The following is a 21,562-nucleotide window of genomic DNA, read 5'->3' as shown; positions in this document are numbered from 1 at the left end:
AATGTCATACAAGAGTTTGTCTTAAGCTGAGGAGTTTGAATCTGTCATAATGGTTATCTGACATTGGAACCACAGCAGACTTGCACTAAAAACCTCCAACTGTGCGGCACTAAGCCGTAAAAATGCACATGCAGCACAATCCCTTGGCAACTGGGAAACCTGATCCACCTGGGCCAGAGTACCTGCTGATGACGAGTGTCTGTCAGCCCCGTGACGGGAGGAATGCAGAGAAAGGGAGGAATGAGGTGGGGGGAGGATGGTGAGGAAAAGAAGAGATGGAAAGAGTAGAGAGCAGGGGGGTTTTTGCATTGGGGGAGGTGAGGAGGAGCTGCACCACAAGGGTATATGAAAGCAAAGCATTTACAAAGGTGTCAGTTTCCCTTTCTTTTCACAAAAAGAAAGGGAAACTGACCACAAGCAGGAGTTACTGACTTTATTTTCATTGGTAATAAATTGTGCTCTTCCAGCTGTTCTTTCTGAACAACTCCCATCCAGGCTCATTGTTCTTCTTGACAAAAGAAACAAATGAAAAGTAACACAAATGAAATGACGGTGCTTGTGTGTCATGTTTTGCTGCTTATTTTTGCCTGGAGTGCAGCAGAGCTTTGCTCCTGTCGCCCTCTGTGTGTCTGAGGTGTAGTTGTAGAGATGACACTCCATATTCTTCCTTTCCCTCAGATATGGGGTCCTGGTCCCTTTTTACTGACCACGCTGGAACCTTATCCAGTCCTCTGCTCAATCCATTAAAAATCTGCTGTATATACAAGCCTTTTTTTTAATAAACCGTCATGCGAAACTAATTTACTGTCTATTTGTCCAGTCTGAGAAGGCCTCTGGATTAAGTTTCCTTTCTGGGGAATTCTCAGTACGGGAAGAGCTAGAAATTAAACGTACTTTTCTTTTTTCCTTTATTTCCACTCACAGACTTGGATTCACTGGTGTACAAAAACACAAAGTGGCACCTGACTAGATGGAAACTTCTGGGGTTTATAAGTAGGTCAGTGGCAGGTAGCACTTATAAACCTTGTCAGCTTGCCAAGTGTGCTGTCCTGTCCTCACATTCCATGAGCAAAAATGTCTCTTTCCGCTAAAACAAAAAAACAAAACAAAAAAACCCCCCAAATGTGTCACATCAGTTAAGACTGATGGTAAAAACATTACTCTGCAACCAGGTGAAGCATCGTTATCTGAAAAACAAACTTTACAAGAAAGTTCACATTTAGGCTTAAACTCAAGAGTAAAAGACGGAGAATTTATGAAAAGCTTGGCGAGGCTTTCATTCAACTGTGTGGCTGCTTGGTGTTGACCTCGTGGTCTCATCTCTTCATCATGAAAGTGGCAGCAACAGAGGGAAGACCTTTGAGCTGACGAAAGCAGCCGGCAACCTACAGCTGCGCCTTTGCAGATAAACTGTTAGCACGTAGCAAAAAAAACTTTCACAACTCACAGAGAAATTTGTCCAAACATATGCAAAAGTCTCTTTTTCTGTTTCTTTCCCTTTCCTCTCTTCCTTCAACACACACACACACACACACACACACACACACACACACACACACACACACACACCTACCAAAAATTCGGAAATATAAAGGCTACATAAACACAACAGTCCTGGATGCATGAGCAAAATGCCCATGAGATATGCAACCAGTCTCCGAGGACCTGTGGGAATTCTCCTTCCATACCATCAGCGCATCAATGAAGGTTTAATTTCCTGATTCCTTCATCCTTCCAAATGAGGCGTCGTCTGTAGGTAGATCTCTCCTGTTTAAATAGCTCCCATAATTGCCTGTGTTGTGTGCTGGGCAAGGCTGGCGTCCAAAGCAAATATTTCCAAGCGGAAAGGGGTTCTGGCATGGCCAGGCGAAGTGCTCATGTTATTTGGACTTAAAACATTTTTTAAAAATTCTCTAGAGAGGGCAGGAAAAAAAAAGTCTTAATCAAGTTAAAAGGGCTGCCTTCCTTCTGAAAAATGAGACATGTCTCCGCTCCATCCCTCCTTCACTTTAGGAGACGAAGGAGAAAGGAGGGCTCAAACTGAGAGAGATTAAGAGATTGGTTGTGTTTGCGGAGGCCATGTCCGTTGGTTTCTCAGATAGCTCTGCCTGTATATATAACATTTGGCCTTGCACAGAGCTTTAAAGTCGTGTAAACATGTTGGCTGCTTTACAGAAACCCCTGAACCCCCTTTTTTGAAGAAATACGCTTTTCCTTCTCCATTTTCTAAAGGTTCAGTGTCTTTTGGAACATTATTGCTGACAAAGACTTTTTTTTTTTATTCTAGCGAGGAGTGTGGAAAAAAAAAATGCTATCTGTGAGGCTGTCCATGTATCCATCCCAGTCCTTGGCCTCTATCTGAATCAAACAGAGCTGGCTCTGTAGTCTAGGAAGACCAGAGACAAGGAGATGAATGGACAGACATTGGCCTCTTTGCACAATTCATTCACAGGAGTCGAGTTGGCTTGCGCTCTTTTAAAAAGGCAGCAAAACAGGGCCATGTGCAGCGATGGGCAGCAACAGCTGGTGGGCTACAGGAGCAGACTTTGCTGCTCTCATAGATGAGCAGAAATCAGCTTGGCTTGACTGAGCATCAGTGGGGAAGGAGTGGCACATCCACAGCCAGCTTCAATTAAAACAAGATCCCTTCTCATTTCAAACAGGATTACAGGATTTCCTATTTTTCTATGTTGCTTCTGGACTTCAGTGGCACAGCGCATTCATAAACCCACTTGACTTAGCAGTGACCATGACGCCAGTATTGAACATAGTCTGAGAGGACAAACTGAAGGCGCAGATGCTGAAGCTGCACACATTCAGCAGTACTCCAGCACCTGTCAGCTGAGTTTTTCTAAATTGATATAATGCAGGAAGTCCTGATCTTTCATCTGCAGAGCACACAATCTCTTAAATCACCAGAAATGTGTTTGACCATGACAGGGTGGAAGCCTTAAACGCTTATAGCGCAGAGCAATTTATTAGTTCCAGCTCTTCCTGTCCTCCCGACGCACTGTTTCAATACAGCTAACTGATTCACATCTGCTAAGCAAACATGAATTAATTCCGTTAACTATAGCATTTCATTCTTAAATCAGCAGCAAGGTTTGATTTTTTTATGCCATTACATAAACAACGCTAATAAAGCAATGATTAAATTCAGAAACGTTTTGACTTCACCCGTCTCCCAGGTAACCATTGTTGCAAACAAAGCACAGACTTAGATTTCAGATCCAATCACCCGCCGAGCTATTTCCTAAATGAAAATCTATGAGCTAAGCTCATGCTTAACAGTGTTCGTCTGCTCCTCCAAAACAAGTCTGGAAGTATTTTAAAAAGAAAACCTCAGGATAAATGTTTGGATGGACACTGCTATGTCAAGGAGACAAGAGGCCCTGCCATGATGGCTCCCAGTCTGCTGCATGCTTACATCCCTAAGACCAATCACAGGCTTGAGTTTCCCCCCAGAGCCCTGCCAGTGGGCTCAGCTGGAATTGTTCATTTCATGGTGGATGGGACTGAACAATCCTGAGAATGGAGAGAGAGAGAGAGAGAGAGAGTGGGCGATAGCTAATTCACCAATCTCACATCTATCCTTTAGCTCATCACTCCAGCTCCTCTGAGCTATGGAGAGACTCTCTCGTCCCAGCTCTTATCTGTCTGTTTCACAACAAAAGCAAAGTGACTTCTCGCTGGGGAGAAAGCTGGATATTTGCATCTGCAGCAAGAAGTCAAGAAGGGTTAGTGCTAAGCACAAGAAGTATCCGTATGGTCCTGAACGCCCCCTGGGTTTCATGACTGAGGGGTTAAACGGATAATCATTGCCCTGACTCATTTCTACACATTCAGGAGTTAAAAGTGGTAGTAAACCCAAGCTAGTGTCGAGTATTTTATGTCAGTGTCAGGGGTTTGGAGGTTATCCTCACTGCACTGGAAGAGTGGTCAATGCACTTAAGGAAAGCATTTAATAGGCTGCAATGCAAATCTGCGTGAAGGTCTTTGATGACCACCTTTTTCCATCAGAACCTGGTCAATAATACATCAGTCTGAAACCTCCCGTTTCATTAGCTTTCCTTGCAGCATGATCCCAAAGGATTACATAGATGGGGATGTGGTTCAGCCAGGAGACGACTCAGACACTTTTGTTTGATGGAAATGCTTCCTGTCATCTATGAAAGCAGGAGAAAACAACATCGCTACACAATTACAGCCTTTAGCAAAACACTAAACAGTGTTAAATGACACGACCTTTCCTCAGTTGCTACTTCAAAAGGGTCCTTCAAAAGCTCTTTTCAAGGCTGTAATGACATTGCTTTTGTGTTACAGTTCAAGCTACGTCTTTGGGGAAGGTTAAAGTAAAAGGGAATTCATTTCCCTACAGATTGCCCGAGGAATTGAGCTCTGCCAAATCAATACAAATCAAATCAGTGTTGGTCAATAAAAATCAAAGGAACATAGCATGCTAAGCTGTGTGTGGGGAGTATGTGGAGCTGGACAAAAAAAAAAATCAATTCTACAGAAAGAAGGATGGACATGTTCTGGACTGACGAAACAGGATGATGAGTAAAAGCAAATAACACGATGACAAACACTTATCCTTTGCAGTTTGATGGTGCTCTGTCAAACATTTGTAATGTCTATTTCAAGCCTGCCTTTGTTTCTCCCAGTGAGTCACACTCGGGATGCATGTGACTGTGGCATGCCTACTCTTGGGAGCAATAGAAATATCATTATTTGGGTGTATTAGCTCCGGAGAGAAGTGAAACGTTATCATTTGTGGTTTTAAGGAAGGGGTATTTATGCTGATACACATGGCATTATGCTTCTCGAGAGAGTTTAATGAACTAGCAAAGATAAGAGTGCATTTTGGTTTCTGTAGGACCTTAACCAAAACACATAAGTCATAAATGTGGGGACGCTGGTGCTACAGTGGGGAACTAATAGCGGTCCTCCATCTGGTTTTCATTGTAAAGAGGATGTGTGTTTTGGATTAAATTGACACCGATTCCTCTGTTTTTCCTCAGACTCAAGAAATCCTTTACAGCCTTGCCATGAAAGAGGTGCAGTGATTAAAAAGCACCCCTCCCTCACCTCTGCGAGATAATAGCCGTGACAGTTATAAAAGATGTAATCGAGTTCTTATATGCTTCACTTACTCTCCCTGTGATTTTTGAGAAGGTACAATAGCTCCCTCTGAGGTAAATTATACAAGAGTGGCATCTCACTCAGGACAGACAGGAGCAGTACGCTGTGATATCGCATCGCTTCCACCTTGCTGACTTTCTGACATCTTTGTGGGGTTAGGGCAGACGAGGGAGACCTCAGAAACCAGAGCGTCCCCAGTGAGGCACACAAGGCAGTGTTCTGCTTCATGCTCCGCTGCCTTCTGCCACCGCCCAATGTCATTATGCTGCCAACACATCCAATTACAAGGAGCTCTGTGGCACGTGCGCCAGAGAGCAAACAAAGAAGACGCTGACAGGGATGCATGTGCGCTTGCCTAACCCGTGTCCCTGAGGTGACACTCGCACAAACACTCACACACACACACCATTGCCTACTGACTGCAGAAGAACCTTAGAGACCTGAAATCTCCTGTGGGAGTTTAAAGTGCACTGTAACCATGGGAAGAAAAACAAAAACATCAAATCAAATCGCTGGAGCTTTGTGGAGGAATAGCATGAGGTAAATCCAAAGGGAGCACCTTAAAGATCTCAGACTCTAAACTCACGGTGAACTTTTGAGGATCAGGTGAGTGTCTCCTCCACTGTGGCCTCGGGCACATCTGGTCTATAAGGGCTCTGAGGCTCTGACCTCGTCTGGGAACCAGCTGCTTAGGCTCTCCATTCCAGGGCCAAGGGGACTAATCTTTTCTCAGGGGCCAAAAAGGAGCTTAAACCTGGAAGAGGAAGCTGGGGGCCTTAAGATGAAACCTCCGCTATTCCTCTTCCTCTCCTCTCTCTGTTTGTGCTGAGGATTATTCCCTTAGCAGAGCAGAGCACGGGTATTAGAATGAATTAAATTCTCCAGAAAAAGCAGTCTCTAGAGCACTTTAAGGTCTCAAGACAAGAGCCGAGATTTGCAATTGACAGCTGCATATACACAATTCAGTCCGTCTTCAAACCCTCTTGGCTATGTTGAGATCAAAAAAATATATTTATTCATTTAATAATTGATAGATCGTTCAAAGAAATGCAAGAGAATTTCTGATACAAATCTCAAGCTTTTCAAAGAAGTCTTTGCCCACTTTCAAACGGGTCACTTGCGAGAAAAAACTAAAATAAAACATGGCAGCAGAATAAAGCAACAGAATAATAAAAAAAGGAAACTTGAAAGCTCTCTCTGTGTTTGATCGTGTGTGTTTCACTATGACAAATTATATCAAAGGGATCGATGGACGCAATTCCGTTTGATGCGCCAGCAGCAGCCACACAAACAATGTATCGCAATTACACACCTGCACGCAAGGCACACCAAATGATCCACGCACAACTGAATGCCATTACTAAATGGTTTGGAAAATAACCCGGCTTTACATGATAAATACAAGCGCACGGGTGATAAAGAGGCAGAGAGCGAGAGAGAAAGAGAGACGGTAAGACTGAAGGAAAGAGGAGGGCATCGTCAAGTCAGGACAGGTTAATTATCGATCTAAAGATGGGAGTGTTTTCCATTCCATTGTAGCTTAATCCCAGCATTACATGCAGTTCATCAAGTAAATGTGGGGCTGATTCGAGCATGATGCCTTTCGTGCCCGCATGCAGAGTCTCTTTCACAGCAAATCGTTAGGTGCTGATAAGTTTTTCTGCCATCGCTTCATCTGAATGTGAATTCTGCTGTGATAGTCACATCTAACTTTACTCCACAACAAAATCACAGCAGCTCACAGGACTAGCTGGCTTTCAGCATCAAGTGAAATGCATCATGCTGAGGCTGTAACCAAGATGGAGATGATTTCTTAGGAGCAGCGAGGTCTCACTTTGGGATTTCAAATCAAAACAAAAGGAGCGAAGGATGAGTGGATGGGGTAAAAGGAGCGAGAGGAAAGGAGGGAATGGAGGTGGATGTGTGATGTCTATGTTTAGCAGCTCCAGCTGCAGAAAGAAAACTATGTTTTCCTTTATTTCATAACCTTTTAAATGTAATACATTCTCAGTGAGGCCAACATGACTGGCACTTTGGTGAAATATGAAACCATGGGAAAACATGTCGGCTGACGGCTCACTCAGAGCTCGCAGCTCACGGTCGAACTCTTCATAAATTCTCTCCTTTTCATCAGAGATATTATAAATAAGGGCTGCATTTTCCTTTTGTGAAAGCACATGTGGAACTACCTGCTATGTGAACAAGGGAATGGCAAAAATATCTGAAGCAGCTGTCTAATAAGAGCCAAGTTTGGCCTTGAGACAGACATAATACCATCCATACTGGGACATTAAACATTCAGAGTGAAGGATCTTTGCAACTACACGGGTTAAATTATGGTTAGCTTGAAATTTGACACATGTAGCTAATTATATACAAGTTCTTCTGACAAAAGCTCGTTATGGAAACAGTGTTTGACCACATGATTGTGTGACACGTAGGAGAAAAAGCAACACACAAGATCACTTCAAATACTCACACATATACACTCACCGAGACAATTGTGCCCATCATGCGCCAAGCGAAAGCCGTCGTAGCACGTGCACCTGTAATTTCCCGGGATGTTGATGCACTCGTGGACGCAGCCGCCATTGTATTCAGTTGCACACTCGTCGACATCTGCAGAAAGATGACAACATGAATGTGCTTCAGAAATGTAGCTATAACAAACCAGTTGATTTTCAAAGTATGACCACGATTAAAGAAACGTTTCAACATTTCAGAAGTACGAAAATGTCTTCTTTTGCTGAGGGTTACTTTAGCAGAGTGACATGACTTTAATATTTGCGCATTCACTGTGAACATACAGCCAGGCAGTGGTGAGCTAAGCGTACAGCCTGGAAAATTGGAAACTTTTGGTCAAACTAGATCCAAATTAATAAAATCCACACCATTTTTCTAAACCTGTAACCTCCCTGTAATGGTTTACAGACAATAATATCCACACCTGCTGCTGGATCAAGGACTTCCTGGTAGCAACCTCACTCGTTACAATAAAGCTCTAATAAGCCTAATACATAAAGTCAAGCCAAAACCAATCGTGTGTATAACCTTTATGTTTTTATCATTCTTGGCACAGATTAGACAAAGCTTGTTCAAAAGTGATTAATTATTCCCTTAAAATAAACACATACACAATTAAGCAATCAGGTCAACTTTTAGAGGGCCCAAATCATCTGGTTTTGTTCCACCTCTGCTTTCACAAGTGCACTTTTAAGCTAAACATGGAAGAGACATCAGCTGTGGTAATTGGATGATTCACCTGCTACTGACATAACCTGGGAATCTGCCACAGACTGCTAATATTTTTCCTTTTATTAAAACCCAACAGCCTAAGCTTTTATGACAAAGTATCCTAAAATTTGCCAGTTTCCAGTTGCCAAGACATTGATTCTTACTCATGGAATGTTATTTCTGGCAACATGTTAAAGCATCAGAAACCATTTTTGTTCAGTCCAAGACACTAAAAACCTTTCTACTATGACCTAAAGTATAAAGTCAGCAGCAAAATATGTAGCTATTTATACAAAACACATACCTAACTATTAAGTTATCAGAGCAAGTTAAACTGCTTTGTCACCAGGAAGATATCTTCATGAAATCAGACAAGGCATTGATTTTAGTGACCCACTGCTAGTCGATACTGGGAAAGAAAAATGCTAATATTGATCTTATGACTAATAAAACCAACCTAACTTCAGCTCAAGTAGCTAAAAACTAAAGAAATGTGACACAGAAATGAGACGGAGGCAGAAAGATAAAGAGACTGCAGACTGCTATGACAGTTTAAGTGGAGTTGTCTTTTATGGTTATGATGATGGCTGAGGGGCCCATACTGAGGAGACCCAGACAAGGTGGATGAGAACACAGAGTACTTCCATTTCGCACTTACTGTCCCATTTAGGGCCAATGATTCTGGTTGTTCAGCTCCTGCTTCAGACTGCCTCTCTCAGGGCTTAATTGGACTTGACAGCAGAGGGATGGAACTAAAACATAGAGACTCTCTTGCACTCTGCTTAGTCGCTTTCCACACGTCTGCGTCGTTCTCCGATCGTAGCACACGATCACCCATCACTTTTTCACTCTGTTCTAGAAACACCCACCACATGTTGATGAAACACTGACTCTCCTCGACTAACTAGCTTTTATTCAGAGCTGGGCACATCTGACCATGTCAGCGCCAAAGTTGTCTTCATTCATATCTAAAAGACCTGAAAGTTTACACAGTGCTGTGTAGGCCTTTAACATGCAAGAGTAATAGGTAAATATCAGATTATTGGCATGAGATATCGACACCCAAAAGAACCATGTTCAGTGACAAGAAGAACATGGAGTCCTGCGACAGATGGTATGATTCCCACATAGCCGTTATCTCAGCATCACGGAGTCAGTCTGGGATTACATCGAGAAGAGAGAGACTCAGACAGCTTAAATCCACAGAGGAACTGTGGCGGTTTCTCCACAAAGCTTAGGGAAAAAAGTCCCCGTAACAAGAACAACTTAACGATCTCTGACTCCAAACTACAGAAGCTCCCGGCTGTGCTAAATAAATAGATTTTTCCATTAAAAGGGAGGGCAGGAAATATTGTTAACTTCCACTGACATCTAAAGTCTAACTAAAAAGATAATAATAAAAACAAATCTATTTTTGTAAAGGAGCTAAAGTGAAATGTGAACAACTGCCCAACATATGAAAACTACACCTACAACACAGAGTGTGAAGCAACAAGCAACACTACAACCGCAGTAAAAATAAAGCGTGTTTAAGTCAAGCTGATGGTGATTTAAATTAGGTCTGCAAGTCAACACTGGAAAATAGTATTGGAATTTATGGAATTTAGCTGCAAAGTCATTTGTAAAGTCCAAAATGTTAGATCAGAAGGAAGCACATGTTTTCAGAGCTTTTGTTGAGTTCAGCTTCTTTAAGATAAAATGCTAGGAGTACTCGACCAATCAGCCAAACACCTAAAATTCGCCCAATATGAAGTTTTCTTTAGACTTTCTTTCTTTTTTAATTGAAAGGTAGCTGATAGCATTTTAAACCACCCGACAACCATTAGGGTATACTACAAGCCAAGTTCACCACAGTCAGGGTCTCTTTGTGTTAGACGCCTTAAAAAACAAACAAAAAACATCTTCAGTCAGAGATAACAGGTATCATGTTGGTTATCAACTTTCTTCATTAACTCAGGCATTTTGCCTCAGGCATTCACATAAAAGGATTTGACTCTTTTATGCACAAACTGGATCAATTGAGCACCGCCTATTCCAATCAGAGACATTATTAGAGGAACTGATGTTGGAGCTCTGTAATTACATAACTTAGTTAAGCACCTTTCTACTGCAAGTCTCAGTCACACAATCACACACATACAGTCATGCAAAATTTTTAATGTATGCCTTTCTAAGATTTGCTCACACACTTACAGTCTGGTCAATGCAATGAGAGCAACTCAGAGGCTCAGTATCTTGCCCAAGGATACTTTGGCATGCACACTAGAGGAGTCAGTGTCATCAATGCACCAACCTTCCAATAAGGAGACAACTCGCTCTACCACCTGAGCCACAGTCGCCCAGGAAAAAGTAATTTGTTATACTGGTCGTTACTTTGCTTTCAGGTAACTCTGTAAAATAGCTGATTCTACAACCCCCCGCACACCAACACAAATCCCTAATTAGGACACACATTTCTAAAATCTTTTTCTTAGTAGAATACAAAGCTGACCACACAAAGTACAGATGAAAACCAGCACAAAAACGTGACTGCCACATTGATTCTGCTGTAGAAAGGTGAACTGGTAGCAAGGGAGGGTGCCTGATATGTTGTTACCTGTTGAAGTTAAGGGTCTGGCTGCTGGCGCCGCCACTCACTCTGGGATCTTGGCTAGCTTAGCGTTAGCATGCTGTCTTGGCAGATGCTTGGAAAGAAGTGAAGTTGTTTCTGTCCTGGGTGCAGTTTTCCACTTTACCATTTATCTCGTCCTTTTGTGTGAGGCAGGCAGACTAACAATTCCAAGGAACTGTACTACTGACTGCTTAGGGAAACAATTGTGCATGTAATAAGTGTCCTTGTGGATTTGTATTGCAGTGTATTTATTGGTTGGGGAATTGCTAAAATAAAAAATTAAATTAAAAATAAAATACAGTGTAAGTGTCATGCTGGTGACAGCAAGTTATCAGGTGATTGTTACAGTGCTGGCAGGTTGCCAGGTTTGGGGGGGGGGGGTTATAATTAGTGGCCTTTTATTGTGATAGACTAATTTAATTAATTTTCAATTTAAGGAAAAAAAATAATAAACCTGTATACATTTTTGGCTGATATTATCCTCTTGTTCCGTTTATTCTGGACTCGTCCCTGCATGATCTTTTGACTGCAAGATTTTATATGAGTAGGATTGAGGCCTCTGCACTCACCATGTGCACGTGTGATCACCACATAAACATCAAAAATACTTCACTTTTCTTGTCTTTATGCTTTCTGGTGCCCTTTTTCAACACAAGTAGGTGTTAACTTGGTGCAGCACTCAAAAATTACTATGACATTCAACAGGCAGCAAAGAAGTATTGAAGAGGCGGCAATACAAGTCACTGTACTCCTGCTTTTGAATTTTGTTTTACAAGTATTATCAACCTTGAGTTCAATGGAAACCCAACCTTGCACATATTTTACAATAAATTCAATAAAAGCAAACTTTTATGACCTACAGACAGAAAGCCATGAAAAGCACTTGGTCAAGTAAATGAAAGAATAATAACAGTAAGAGAAAAAAAATGGCACTTTGAAATACGGTTTTGTAATAATAGTAATAAAAATTGTGGGATATAATGATCCGGAGGCTTTGGGCCCATTGAAAAGGGCTAGAAAAACAGACTTGTGTCTGACAGTCTACAAGGCCTGCCTCCGGCTGTGGAAATATCCCTTACGGCTTGGCAGAGCCTTCGACTGCCGTTTCAGCCGCTATCTTAATTTTCTCCTCTAACATGTGTAGGAAATTTACTGCTTCATTTCATCTTGTCACAAAGGAGCACTCTGCACCTGGCTTTCACCTTCCCTCCATTTGCAGCCCTCTCTCTTGTCTTGCCTCCATTTTCAGGAAGTCTTTAAACTAATGAGTTATATTAACTGAGACATACGCTCTCATCACGCCCGTCACTGGCTCAGGGACTTGCATTCAGAGATGTAAAGCAAATTAACATTCGAAACATTGCATTTACTTCAGTGTATTGTACAAATCCTCCCCAAGCACCAAGTCACAGTTGAAAATAAGCATATTAATGCAATGACACTTTTACCTTCACAATGTTTGCCATCCCCTTTATAGCCTGACTTGCAGATACATTTGTATGACTTCAGGGTGTTCTGGCAGATGGCGTCAATGCTGCAGTTATCAAGTGCCTCTGCACATTCGTCCACATCTAGAAAAAAAAAAAAAAAGAGACACCAATTATATGGTGAAGCTAAAACATTCTTGGTGATAGCATTGCATTTATACCACACAAAAACATCCCCAATTTCTGAATGTAATGGGCCGCGCTCAGACACAAACAATTAAAATGAATACAAACCAAGCTTTAGTAAAAAGGCGGGGACACTTTTAACCATGTGGTAGGGCAATAACCATTATTTGTGCTTCAAGCAACCTCTAAATGAACACTTCATCTCAGAGCCTGAAAACAACTGGGATGCACTGGCCACTGAACCACAAATATCCCCAGACAGCCAACAAAGCAGCTCTGTGAGGCTGCATGTAAGCACATCACCATGCTAAGACAGTGCAAATATACAGATTAGGAGCAGGTATGCTAATGTATAAGCATGTAAACATTTGTGAATTAGTACTAAAGGGAAGTGGAACTGAGGCTTTTGAGCATCACATTGCTTTTAGAAAGATATAGTACAGTAGTGCTGCTGACTTACATCTCAAAATAACTCTTATTCATCTTATGCTGGGCATAAGTGCATGTTCATTCTCTGTCTGAAGCAAGCCAAGCTAGCTCCTCTCCCTTTAAGCAAACTTTCTTCTGATTGGTTGCCACTTCCAAACACTTCTGCATTCACAGGCAGAGCTGACATGATTGTAGAATATCTGCTCTTGCTGGCATCATTCAGATCCAAGAGTAGAAAAAAACATTGTAAGAAACTGAGCATTCAGAGCAGACTGAAGATTATTCTGGTCTCCTTGGGATTATATACATATAATGCTGACCTCATTATTTATTTTGAGCATTTACTGTTTTGACAGTAGAAGAAAAACCACAATAGTTCCCATTAAAACATTTAATGTCATTGACAGAATTATGCTAAGAAGAAATCAGGGCTCATTAAGTCAGTAGACAACACAAACACCTAGCTTTGACCCGCAGCCTTTACTAAGCTAAAAAGCAAGTTTTCAGATGTACTTAAACAAGTCTTTCAAAGCCCAGTTTAACCAAACCCAGTTACACTTATTTGTTGCTCAGGAATGAATAACTGATTTTTGGCATTGATAATAGTTTTGTACAGAGCAATTTTAACTGTTGTGCAACCAAACAGAGTTTGGATTACAAAGAAGAAAAAGCAAAAGATAAGAATGGAAATGGATTTAACCAGAAGGAAGATCAGTTTGGCCTTCACGGAGCCCCTAATCCAGCCAAATCCCAGTTAACTAGCCCAGGTGTTTAGGATTACCCCCCTTCACACAGGGGGAGGGCAGCTTAACAAGGTTTACATAGCTTCCAATATCCACTCTTATCACAAGCCCTCTGCAGGAGCTGGCTGATCCCACTGGGAAATGACCAGGAACCCAAACCCCTGAGCTTAGCATTTTAGCTATATCTGCCTATTACTAGAGGATGTGAAGTCTGCACTGGAAAGGAGGACAGTGACACTGCAGAATTCCCAGAAATGGAAGATGAATGGAAAATGTGGAGAAGAAAACAGAATGCAATATGGTCACCGTGCAAACATCACTAACAGCAATAATACCACCACTAACAAAAGTCTCATATGCACATACTATAAGCAAGCATATAGTTTCTGAAGTTTAGCTTTAATAAGACTGTACACACAAACTGCGCAGAGCATACACAAGGCAAAAAACTCACAAACACAAATTAACTAGAAATTTAGGGATGTTGTGGCTCAGGAGATAGGGCGGGCGGGTCATCTACCAATTGCAAGGCAAATGGTTTGATTCCTGGCTGCTCCACTTTGCATGTCAAAGTGTCCACGGGCAAGATACCGAACCCCAAATTGTCCTTGATGCATCCATCAACTGTGTGCATATAGCATTAAAAGGCTGTGCGATTGTGGTTTGTAGTCTGAGTGTTCACAGAGAGTAGAAAAGCACTGTTTAAATTACCAGTCCGTTTGCCAGTCTCCAGACAAGTACCTGCTCTCATGGGCTCATTCAGACTTTATAGATTCTGTGATGATGAACCGAATCAGACATGCCTTGAGCTAAATACCCACAATGACAGCATTCAGTAAACTTTAGAAAAAACACATAATAATTTAGTAGTTTAAACAAGGTTTGCTCAGTATTTTAGTCGTGGTCGTCATTACTTAAACATCGCAGAACAGCATGAAAAGTAATTTAATGAGCATCCTGAGGATACACAATTCAATAACTGTAGGACAGAGATGACTAAAACAAGAGGCAATTATGTGAATGTATTCACAGATTCAGAGATTCTGTTCTCACTTAAATTGAAAGAGTTGTGATTCAAAGGTTCAGGCTATGCTTTTGTTGCACATTTGCTTGCCGATCCCAAGAGAAAATGTTGTTTAGTCCACAGACTTGGATTATGCTGTCTGAGCGACATGTCGGATCATCATACATCATTAGCAACTCCTACCCTCAACAATCTGTTTCAACCATCTGTAGCTTCCCAAAACCAACTATCCAGTATTCCAATATTTTCCTCTAGTTACAGGTATAGTCTGTATATAAAAAGTTAATCTAGCCACCATGAAGTCACCCACTGGTTTGTGAAGATCTGTTTTTTGGTGTTTTTCCAGTTGATAAGTTTAAAAAGTCATTTGTTAGTCTCTAAATCATGAATCATTTTATCATATTTCTGGAAACCATAATGTATAAGGTGAACATCATTCTGTATTCAACTAGATTTTGAGGCCATGATAAAAATTAATTAATTAATTAATTAAAAAAAAAGAAAAAAAAAAGGGCCATTTTCCCATAGACTTTCTACAATTGGACTTCTAAATGCATCCAGATCGATCGGCCTTCCCGGCCATCACAAAGTTTGTTTTGAGATACCATAATCCGACAAACTGCTTTGGTGTTCTGAAAAAACAATTAACAATCAATCGTTCAGATATAATGTTTGGATCTATGATATATATATATATATATATATGGATAGATATGTATATAGTAGCTCTGTAGTGCCAAAGTTATGTGCCATTGCTATATCTACAAAAATAAATAAATAACACATTACAATGTTTTGCTTTGCATTTTTAAATAGGACTTAAAAGTGATTTATTTAATTTAGAGAAGTTGTGCAGAAAAAGACAAAATCATGATTTTGGCTATCCAGCAGTTTAGGTCTCACCATATTTGTGTGTTAGCGTAACATTTGGCAATTGTTTGGTCATTTAAAAAGTTATAGCTATAAAACAGAGTGGAAATTTTTCAAATTGTCAAAACAGACTGACCATCTGCTCAGTAACCTTATAAAAGCTGAGCATCAACACAACGATGAAAATTAAAAAAAAAAAAAAAATACCAGCGTTTTCCAGCAGCAGCATTATTCTTGTAATGATATGCCATGTTTCACAGGTCTGTTGGGGAGTTTAGCATCTGTGCAGCATTCAGCAGGGGAATACAGAAACCTGGGACAGTTGTGGCTTATTTTGCCAAGTTTCCACAAACACATTTAGAGTTGCAGGAGGTCCTCAAGACCCTCCAGTGATTTATATTTGGTGAGAACAATATAAATTCTTCCCAGGAGCCTGGCTTCTTTCTCCTTACAGATTGTGTTCCAGGGTAAGAGCAAGAGAGGCTGTTTGAAGAAGTGTTTTTCAATAGACGAGGTATTAATCACAACAAATTATCCGTCCTATTGTCAGGTTTCTTGGTGCCAAATCTTTGTGGTAATTAATATTCATTATGACAGAAACTCAAAGAATCCCTTATTTCATCATCCTATTAATGTTCCCATCTGGAGAATCAGTTCACTTTATCTTTCCGGTCTGCAATGCTGCCGACTCTTACGCTTATACTTTGGGACACACATGCGTACAGGTTTGCACACTCACACTTTCGTCTCAAGTCAAATTTGCATTCAAATTGATGCAGTTATTTCTCCAGGCTACACTTGGGTGCGAGAGAGCAGAAGCAGATATTAGGCTAAAAGTGTCTCAAATGTTACATAACTGCCATGTTGTGATATATAATGTCTTTACCGACACTGACAGGCAGCAGCTTGCTGTGTGTTTAGGGTTTTAATACAACAGCCTTAACTTCTGAAACTGTAAAACTAACTATACAACACATGCACAGTACTCGAAATCCTCCAGGCAATTTATGAGTTGAAAAATAAAATGAAATGGATATTTTTGCCAAAATTACTTACAAATTTAGTCATCTTTAGACATGACAGAGTTGTGATACCAGTAACATTTGAGAAACAATGACAATGAACAACAGATAACTAACTTAACAGCTAGCAAACTGTTGGAATTCAGCTGAAAAGCAGGAAAATAGTCAACACAAATGTGTTTTAATTAAATTACTCTCTCACAGTCCCATTGTCTCTTTGTTGTGAGCTAAAGAAAATGAAATAAACATCAAAATTAAGAAATCCTGGCCCACAAACTACAATAGCCCATGTCTGTCAAAGCAATGTTTAAAAACCCACCCATAAAAGTCACTGGGAGCCTTCCAGTAGACACATAGACAACAAAAGCTAAATGCGATGGTCTCTCTGGAAACCCCACTGCCTTTGCCATGGAAATAAACATGTCAGAATCAATACACTCTTTGGTTCAGTCCAGGGGATGATCCTCTGAAGGCTTGAGAAAAATGTACAGGGCGTTCAGTAATGCCGCCCTGGTAATTGACTCATGCCTAAGATGAAAAAGATTGTGTTTTTCATTGAGAGGTTCTTTCATTCTTTTGTGTTGAGGAATCACATTTGTTGGGAACAAGTTAAGGCAGCATAGAATGAAGCCGGCGCTTCGAGACAAGGATGAATAAACAAAGTCAAAACAACAAAACCAAAGACGAGAGATATGTTGGGCAATGCTCAGATGTTTAAACAGTTTCCTCTGGGGAATGTGTCAGTTGGAATATTGCTGTCTTGTAGCTCTCCTCTGGTTTAAGCACTTGAGCATATTAAAGCCACAAATAGCTCAAGTCTGTGTTCAAACACACTGACATTTGTGGAATATTGAATCCAGTGACTACTCTGGATGAAACCAAGTCATACAATAATAAAGCATGTTTTCTCTCCCTGATTCCACTTCATTTCTTGCTTACATGGCATGCTCAATAAAACTCTAACCCCCACCATGCGTCAGACTTCTAAATCCCTGCATGGATTGTGACATGCCCTTACTCAGAAAGGCACAATTTGGAATTTTTTATTTTGGCATGATGGAACGTTGCGGGGTAAATTAAATGGGATTTTCTGTAATTGTATTCAATTCGCTGGATAAAACACGCTCCTGTCCTCAGAAGCGGTGATTAAGAAAGTTACTCCAAAAGCAGGCTCCATATTTAAGTCAAAGCAGCCAGCTTAATGCTGCTGGCTGTGGAGGTGAGACTTTGTCAGAGGTGCTTTTCCTCCCTGATTTATTAGAAAGCCCTGGGATAAGCAGTGTATTTAGCTGGGCCAGCTCAAGGGGGGTGTTAGCAGGAATAAGACTCAGAGGGGAGAGAGCGCGAGTGTGTGGGAGAATTGTAGGGCCGAAGGTGTGTAGTTCAAACATAGGGTAATGTTGACTTTGAGTATTGAGACCCTAGCTGTTTGCTTTGCCCCAAACCTGCCCGCCCCCTCAAACCCATCAACTTTCCTTCAAATACAGAAATAGACTGATTGGAGCTGGGACACCCAGAGGTGTAGCTTTACTTGTGCCGCCTGCAGTCAACTGTGAAATAATCGTCACAAATACGGAGCGAGAGATGCATTCAATAAGCGAAAGTAATAAAATATTCGGCCGTGTTTTCCTGACAGAATGATTTCGGTGCAATATTTGAACATTTGTGGTGAAGGATTAGAAACAAAACATTCCTCCTGACAAAGCCATTTTCCGATGAACTCCTTGATTTTCATGAGCCTTTTGCGACAGAAGAGGAAGGGTGCTGGGTTCAATGCCATAAAAATGTGTTCTTGGGATCACAGTGTTTGTCATACTGTGTATAATTACAAAGAAAAGTATTGTAATTATCCATCTTAGAACCACACTTACACTATAGTTTGGGTTGCGGTTGAGCAGGATGGGGTTAAGGTCAGGATAATTACTTTAGGTACAGAGCAGCTGTCAGAATGGCTGTAGCGCCTCTTTTATCTTCACCGTTGTAAATGATCCATATGATGTTTAACTCACAAGCCAACTATTTGTTGTGAAGCAAAGCAACTGGTGTGGAAAAACCAGCAATCATTTCTTCTCCATTGATTTGTGCTTGTAAAACACAAATGTGCATTTTCTGTATTAATAAAAGGATCCGGGCATGTTTTAAAATATTTTTAAAAAGTACTCCGATTTGAATAATGTGTGTTTTATACGCTTTTCCCCTAGAACCGTGTATTTACTTCCTTATTTGGGTGAAAAATGATTAGAATTATATCAACACCCTTGACCTCAGAGAAAAATACAAAATCTCTAATTATGTAAATAATAATCATTTTAGAAGTTGGAAACATTTTACAGTCCACTCTCACTGTCTGTGCAACAGATGCGCTTTGTTTGCAAAAAAAAAAAAAAAAAGAATCACACTGTTACACACAGAACCACAACCTTTCAAATTACTTCCAAAATGTCCAAAGAATAAACAAAAATGTTAGTCACTACGACATATACTGGAGGATGTCAAAATGCTCAGGAAAATCTCGACAAAGAGCCCAAGGTGTTAATCCAGCCTCTAGAGTCTTTAGCTCATTATCCGACCAAACACCAAAGGAAAACGTGCACATTTAATGTTGTATACAGCACATTTCCCACACTAATGTAAGGCTTTGTGATTCTTTCCTGTAACCTGGGAGTCACCAACGCAGCACTCTGGAAAAGCTGTAGCTACTGAAGTTGTGCTGGGGCAGCAAAAAAGTAGACCTCGAAAAAAAAGAAATCGTTTTGATGAAATGCAGACGTCAACATTAACACAAAATTTAGCATCTCGCCACCCTTCTTGCCCAGATCTCCTTTCAGCTAATGAAGGGACACAGTGTTGGCTGTCCAGCAAACCTCTAAAAAGTTGTGAATAAAAATATCCACTGCTTCCATTCGGGATATTTACACTCATCCTTCACACACTCTTAATGTTTAGGAATCATGACCACTGACTGATCCTGTGCTTTCAGAAACTGTGATCACAACTTCAAAACCCTGCGGGTCCCTCCCTGCTTATGTCCACCAATCATGAAGCCTCAGATTAATGTGAGGGTAAAAACGTACAAGAACCTACAAGATAAGTTTCAGCACCCAAGTCATGTTAACATGAAAGACATGAACTGTGTCCAACACCCTTAATTTATTTAGACATCTAGACACTTCATTTCTTATTGCTCAGGGCCACTCACCATCTGTTATGTCTATTAGGAGCACATAATAACACAACAAGGGTAGACTGACTGACCCTTATAGTGCTGCTGTATCCCGTAATGGTGTGCTACACCATTTTTTACACTGCCTAATGTTAGAGGTTGTTATATATATTAAAGGTGTTAATTTTTTAAAGTCTGGTTCTTTGCAAAAGAACAAATCTTTTCTTGCATTTCTTTTTTTTTATAACAACAGCACAAAAAAATAACACATCTGCATTTTGTACAACAGTGTAAAGAGCGAGTAATCCTCTGATTATTTAAGATATCTAATCTAATGTGTGCCTGTATTATGTGAATTATTCTAATTCCTTTTCTAAGTCTTTAACAATCTCTTTTCACCCTCTTAATCCAAATTAATGTGCTCTTTACTTGTTATTACCATAGGTAAGAAAAAATGATCCTCTGATACTAGTTGATATTAAAAATTCATATTGGGATAGGCATGTATTTGCATTTCTTTATTGATACCAACTTCACTTGGTCATACGGACAAAAACTTCAAACAGCACAGCCCCTCCCCTTCACTAGCAGCTGAACAGGTGAACAGCAGCACAACAAACAAGGCAAAGGATCTTAAAGACACACCATGGCCTTCATGACCAATTTTATGACTTCAGTAAAGCTCTCAACATCAACAACACTGACGTATTAAACACTCATCATAAATGTTAACCTGGCGAGCGCACATGTTGACATTAGCCTTTTAACTATTAGCAATTATCCAAATTACCCACCCCCAACTGTTAAATTATCATTAAGGCAGCGGCTGGCGGCTATGGCTAATAATAAAACGATAATGTTAATGAGAGAGCTGGGGGGGGGGAAAACTATATTAGTCCCATTTTAGTTTAACCAGATAATTATTTGTGACTAACAAGTGTTATTTTTTTCCTTTAGTCACATGTTGAAGTAAAGAACAGTCTACCGGAAATTAGACAGCAAGAGTGGCAGTCTACCAACTTTTTGATCAGCAACGAAAATATGGTGCCAAGTCACCAGAAGCACAGGAAATACACAGGGCTGTAGCTGAATACATTTGGACAAACCAGCATTGTTCTAATCTAATCTGATATTTTTCTGGGCAATCGGTACAGAGTTTGAAATTTTAGTATCGTGACAACCCTCCTACACGGTGAGCTTCTCCATTACGCCAACAGCTGAAACGATGTATAATGGATACGTATTTGGGGTTCATTACAACATTTCAACTACTCAAGCCAACTCGTACACAATCTTTCTGTGTAATTCTTCCATCTGTTCGCTCCTTCATGAGCGTTTCAGAGTGTCTGCGCCTCATAGCATACATAAAGACAACCGCAGCGATGAGCCTGGAGACTGCAGAGTAAAGAGCAAGTGGATTCACCTCGTGTCATTTATAAAACATATCTCAAGGTAGCTCAAGCGCAGGCTTTGTGATAAATAATGTCTTTTCTCTGTGATTTTGTTCATAGGCCAAGCATCTGGTGTCTTTACTTTAGCATGTGTGGCCTTAATAGACTATGACTCACAGACCTCCGGACCACCTCCAGAAGGAAAACACTTATTACAGTAATTAAGTGAATCATAGAGTAATACTAAGAGAGAACAGAGAAAGAGAGAGACTGACATGACACTCTGTTAAGTGTCAGAGGTCTAATACATACATACACCT

At 40.6% G+C, this 21,562-nt stretch overlaps 1 protein-coding gene across 2 annotated transcripts in view; it reads right to left on the bottom strand.

The window, feature by feature from the left end:
• scube3 (signal peptide, CUB domain, EGF-like 3) overlaps window positions 1-21,562 on the bottom strand; it is a 75,472-nt gene that overhangs the window by 44,591 nt on the left and 9,319 nt on the right. For both annotated transcript variants that reach the window (XM_080295493.1, XM_080295494.1), the window contains exons 2-3: window positions 12,436-12,558; window positions 7,636-7,761 (exon numbers count right to left, since the gene is read on the bottom strand). In XM_080295493.1, the coding sequence (XP_080151619.1) occupies window positions 7,636-7,761; window positions 12,436-12,558 (249 nt within the window). The remainder of the gene's footprint in view (window positions 1-7,635; window positions 7,762-12,435; window positions 12,559-21,562) is intronic.

This window comes from Astatotilapia calliptera, chromosome 20, assembly GCF_964374335.1.
Source record: "Astatotilapia calliptera chromosome 20, fAstCal68.1, whole genome shotgun sequence".
Taxonomy (NCBI): Eukaryota; Metazoa; Chordata; class Actinopteri; order Cichliformes; family Cichlidae; genus Astatotilapia; species Astatotilapia calliptera.
This window is presented reverse-complemented; position numbering and strand designations above follow the sequence as displayed.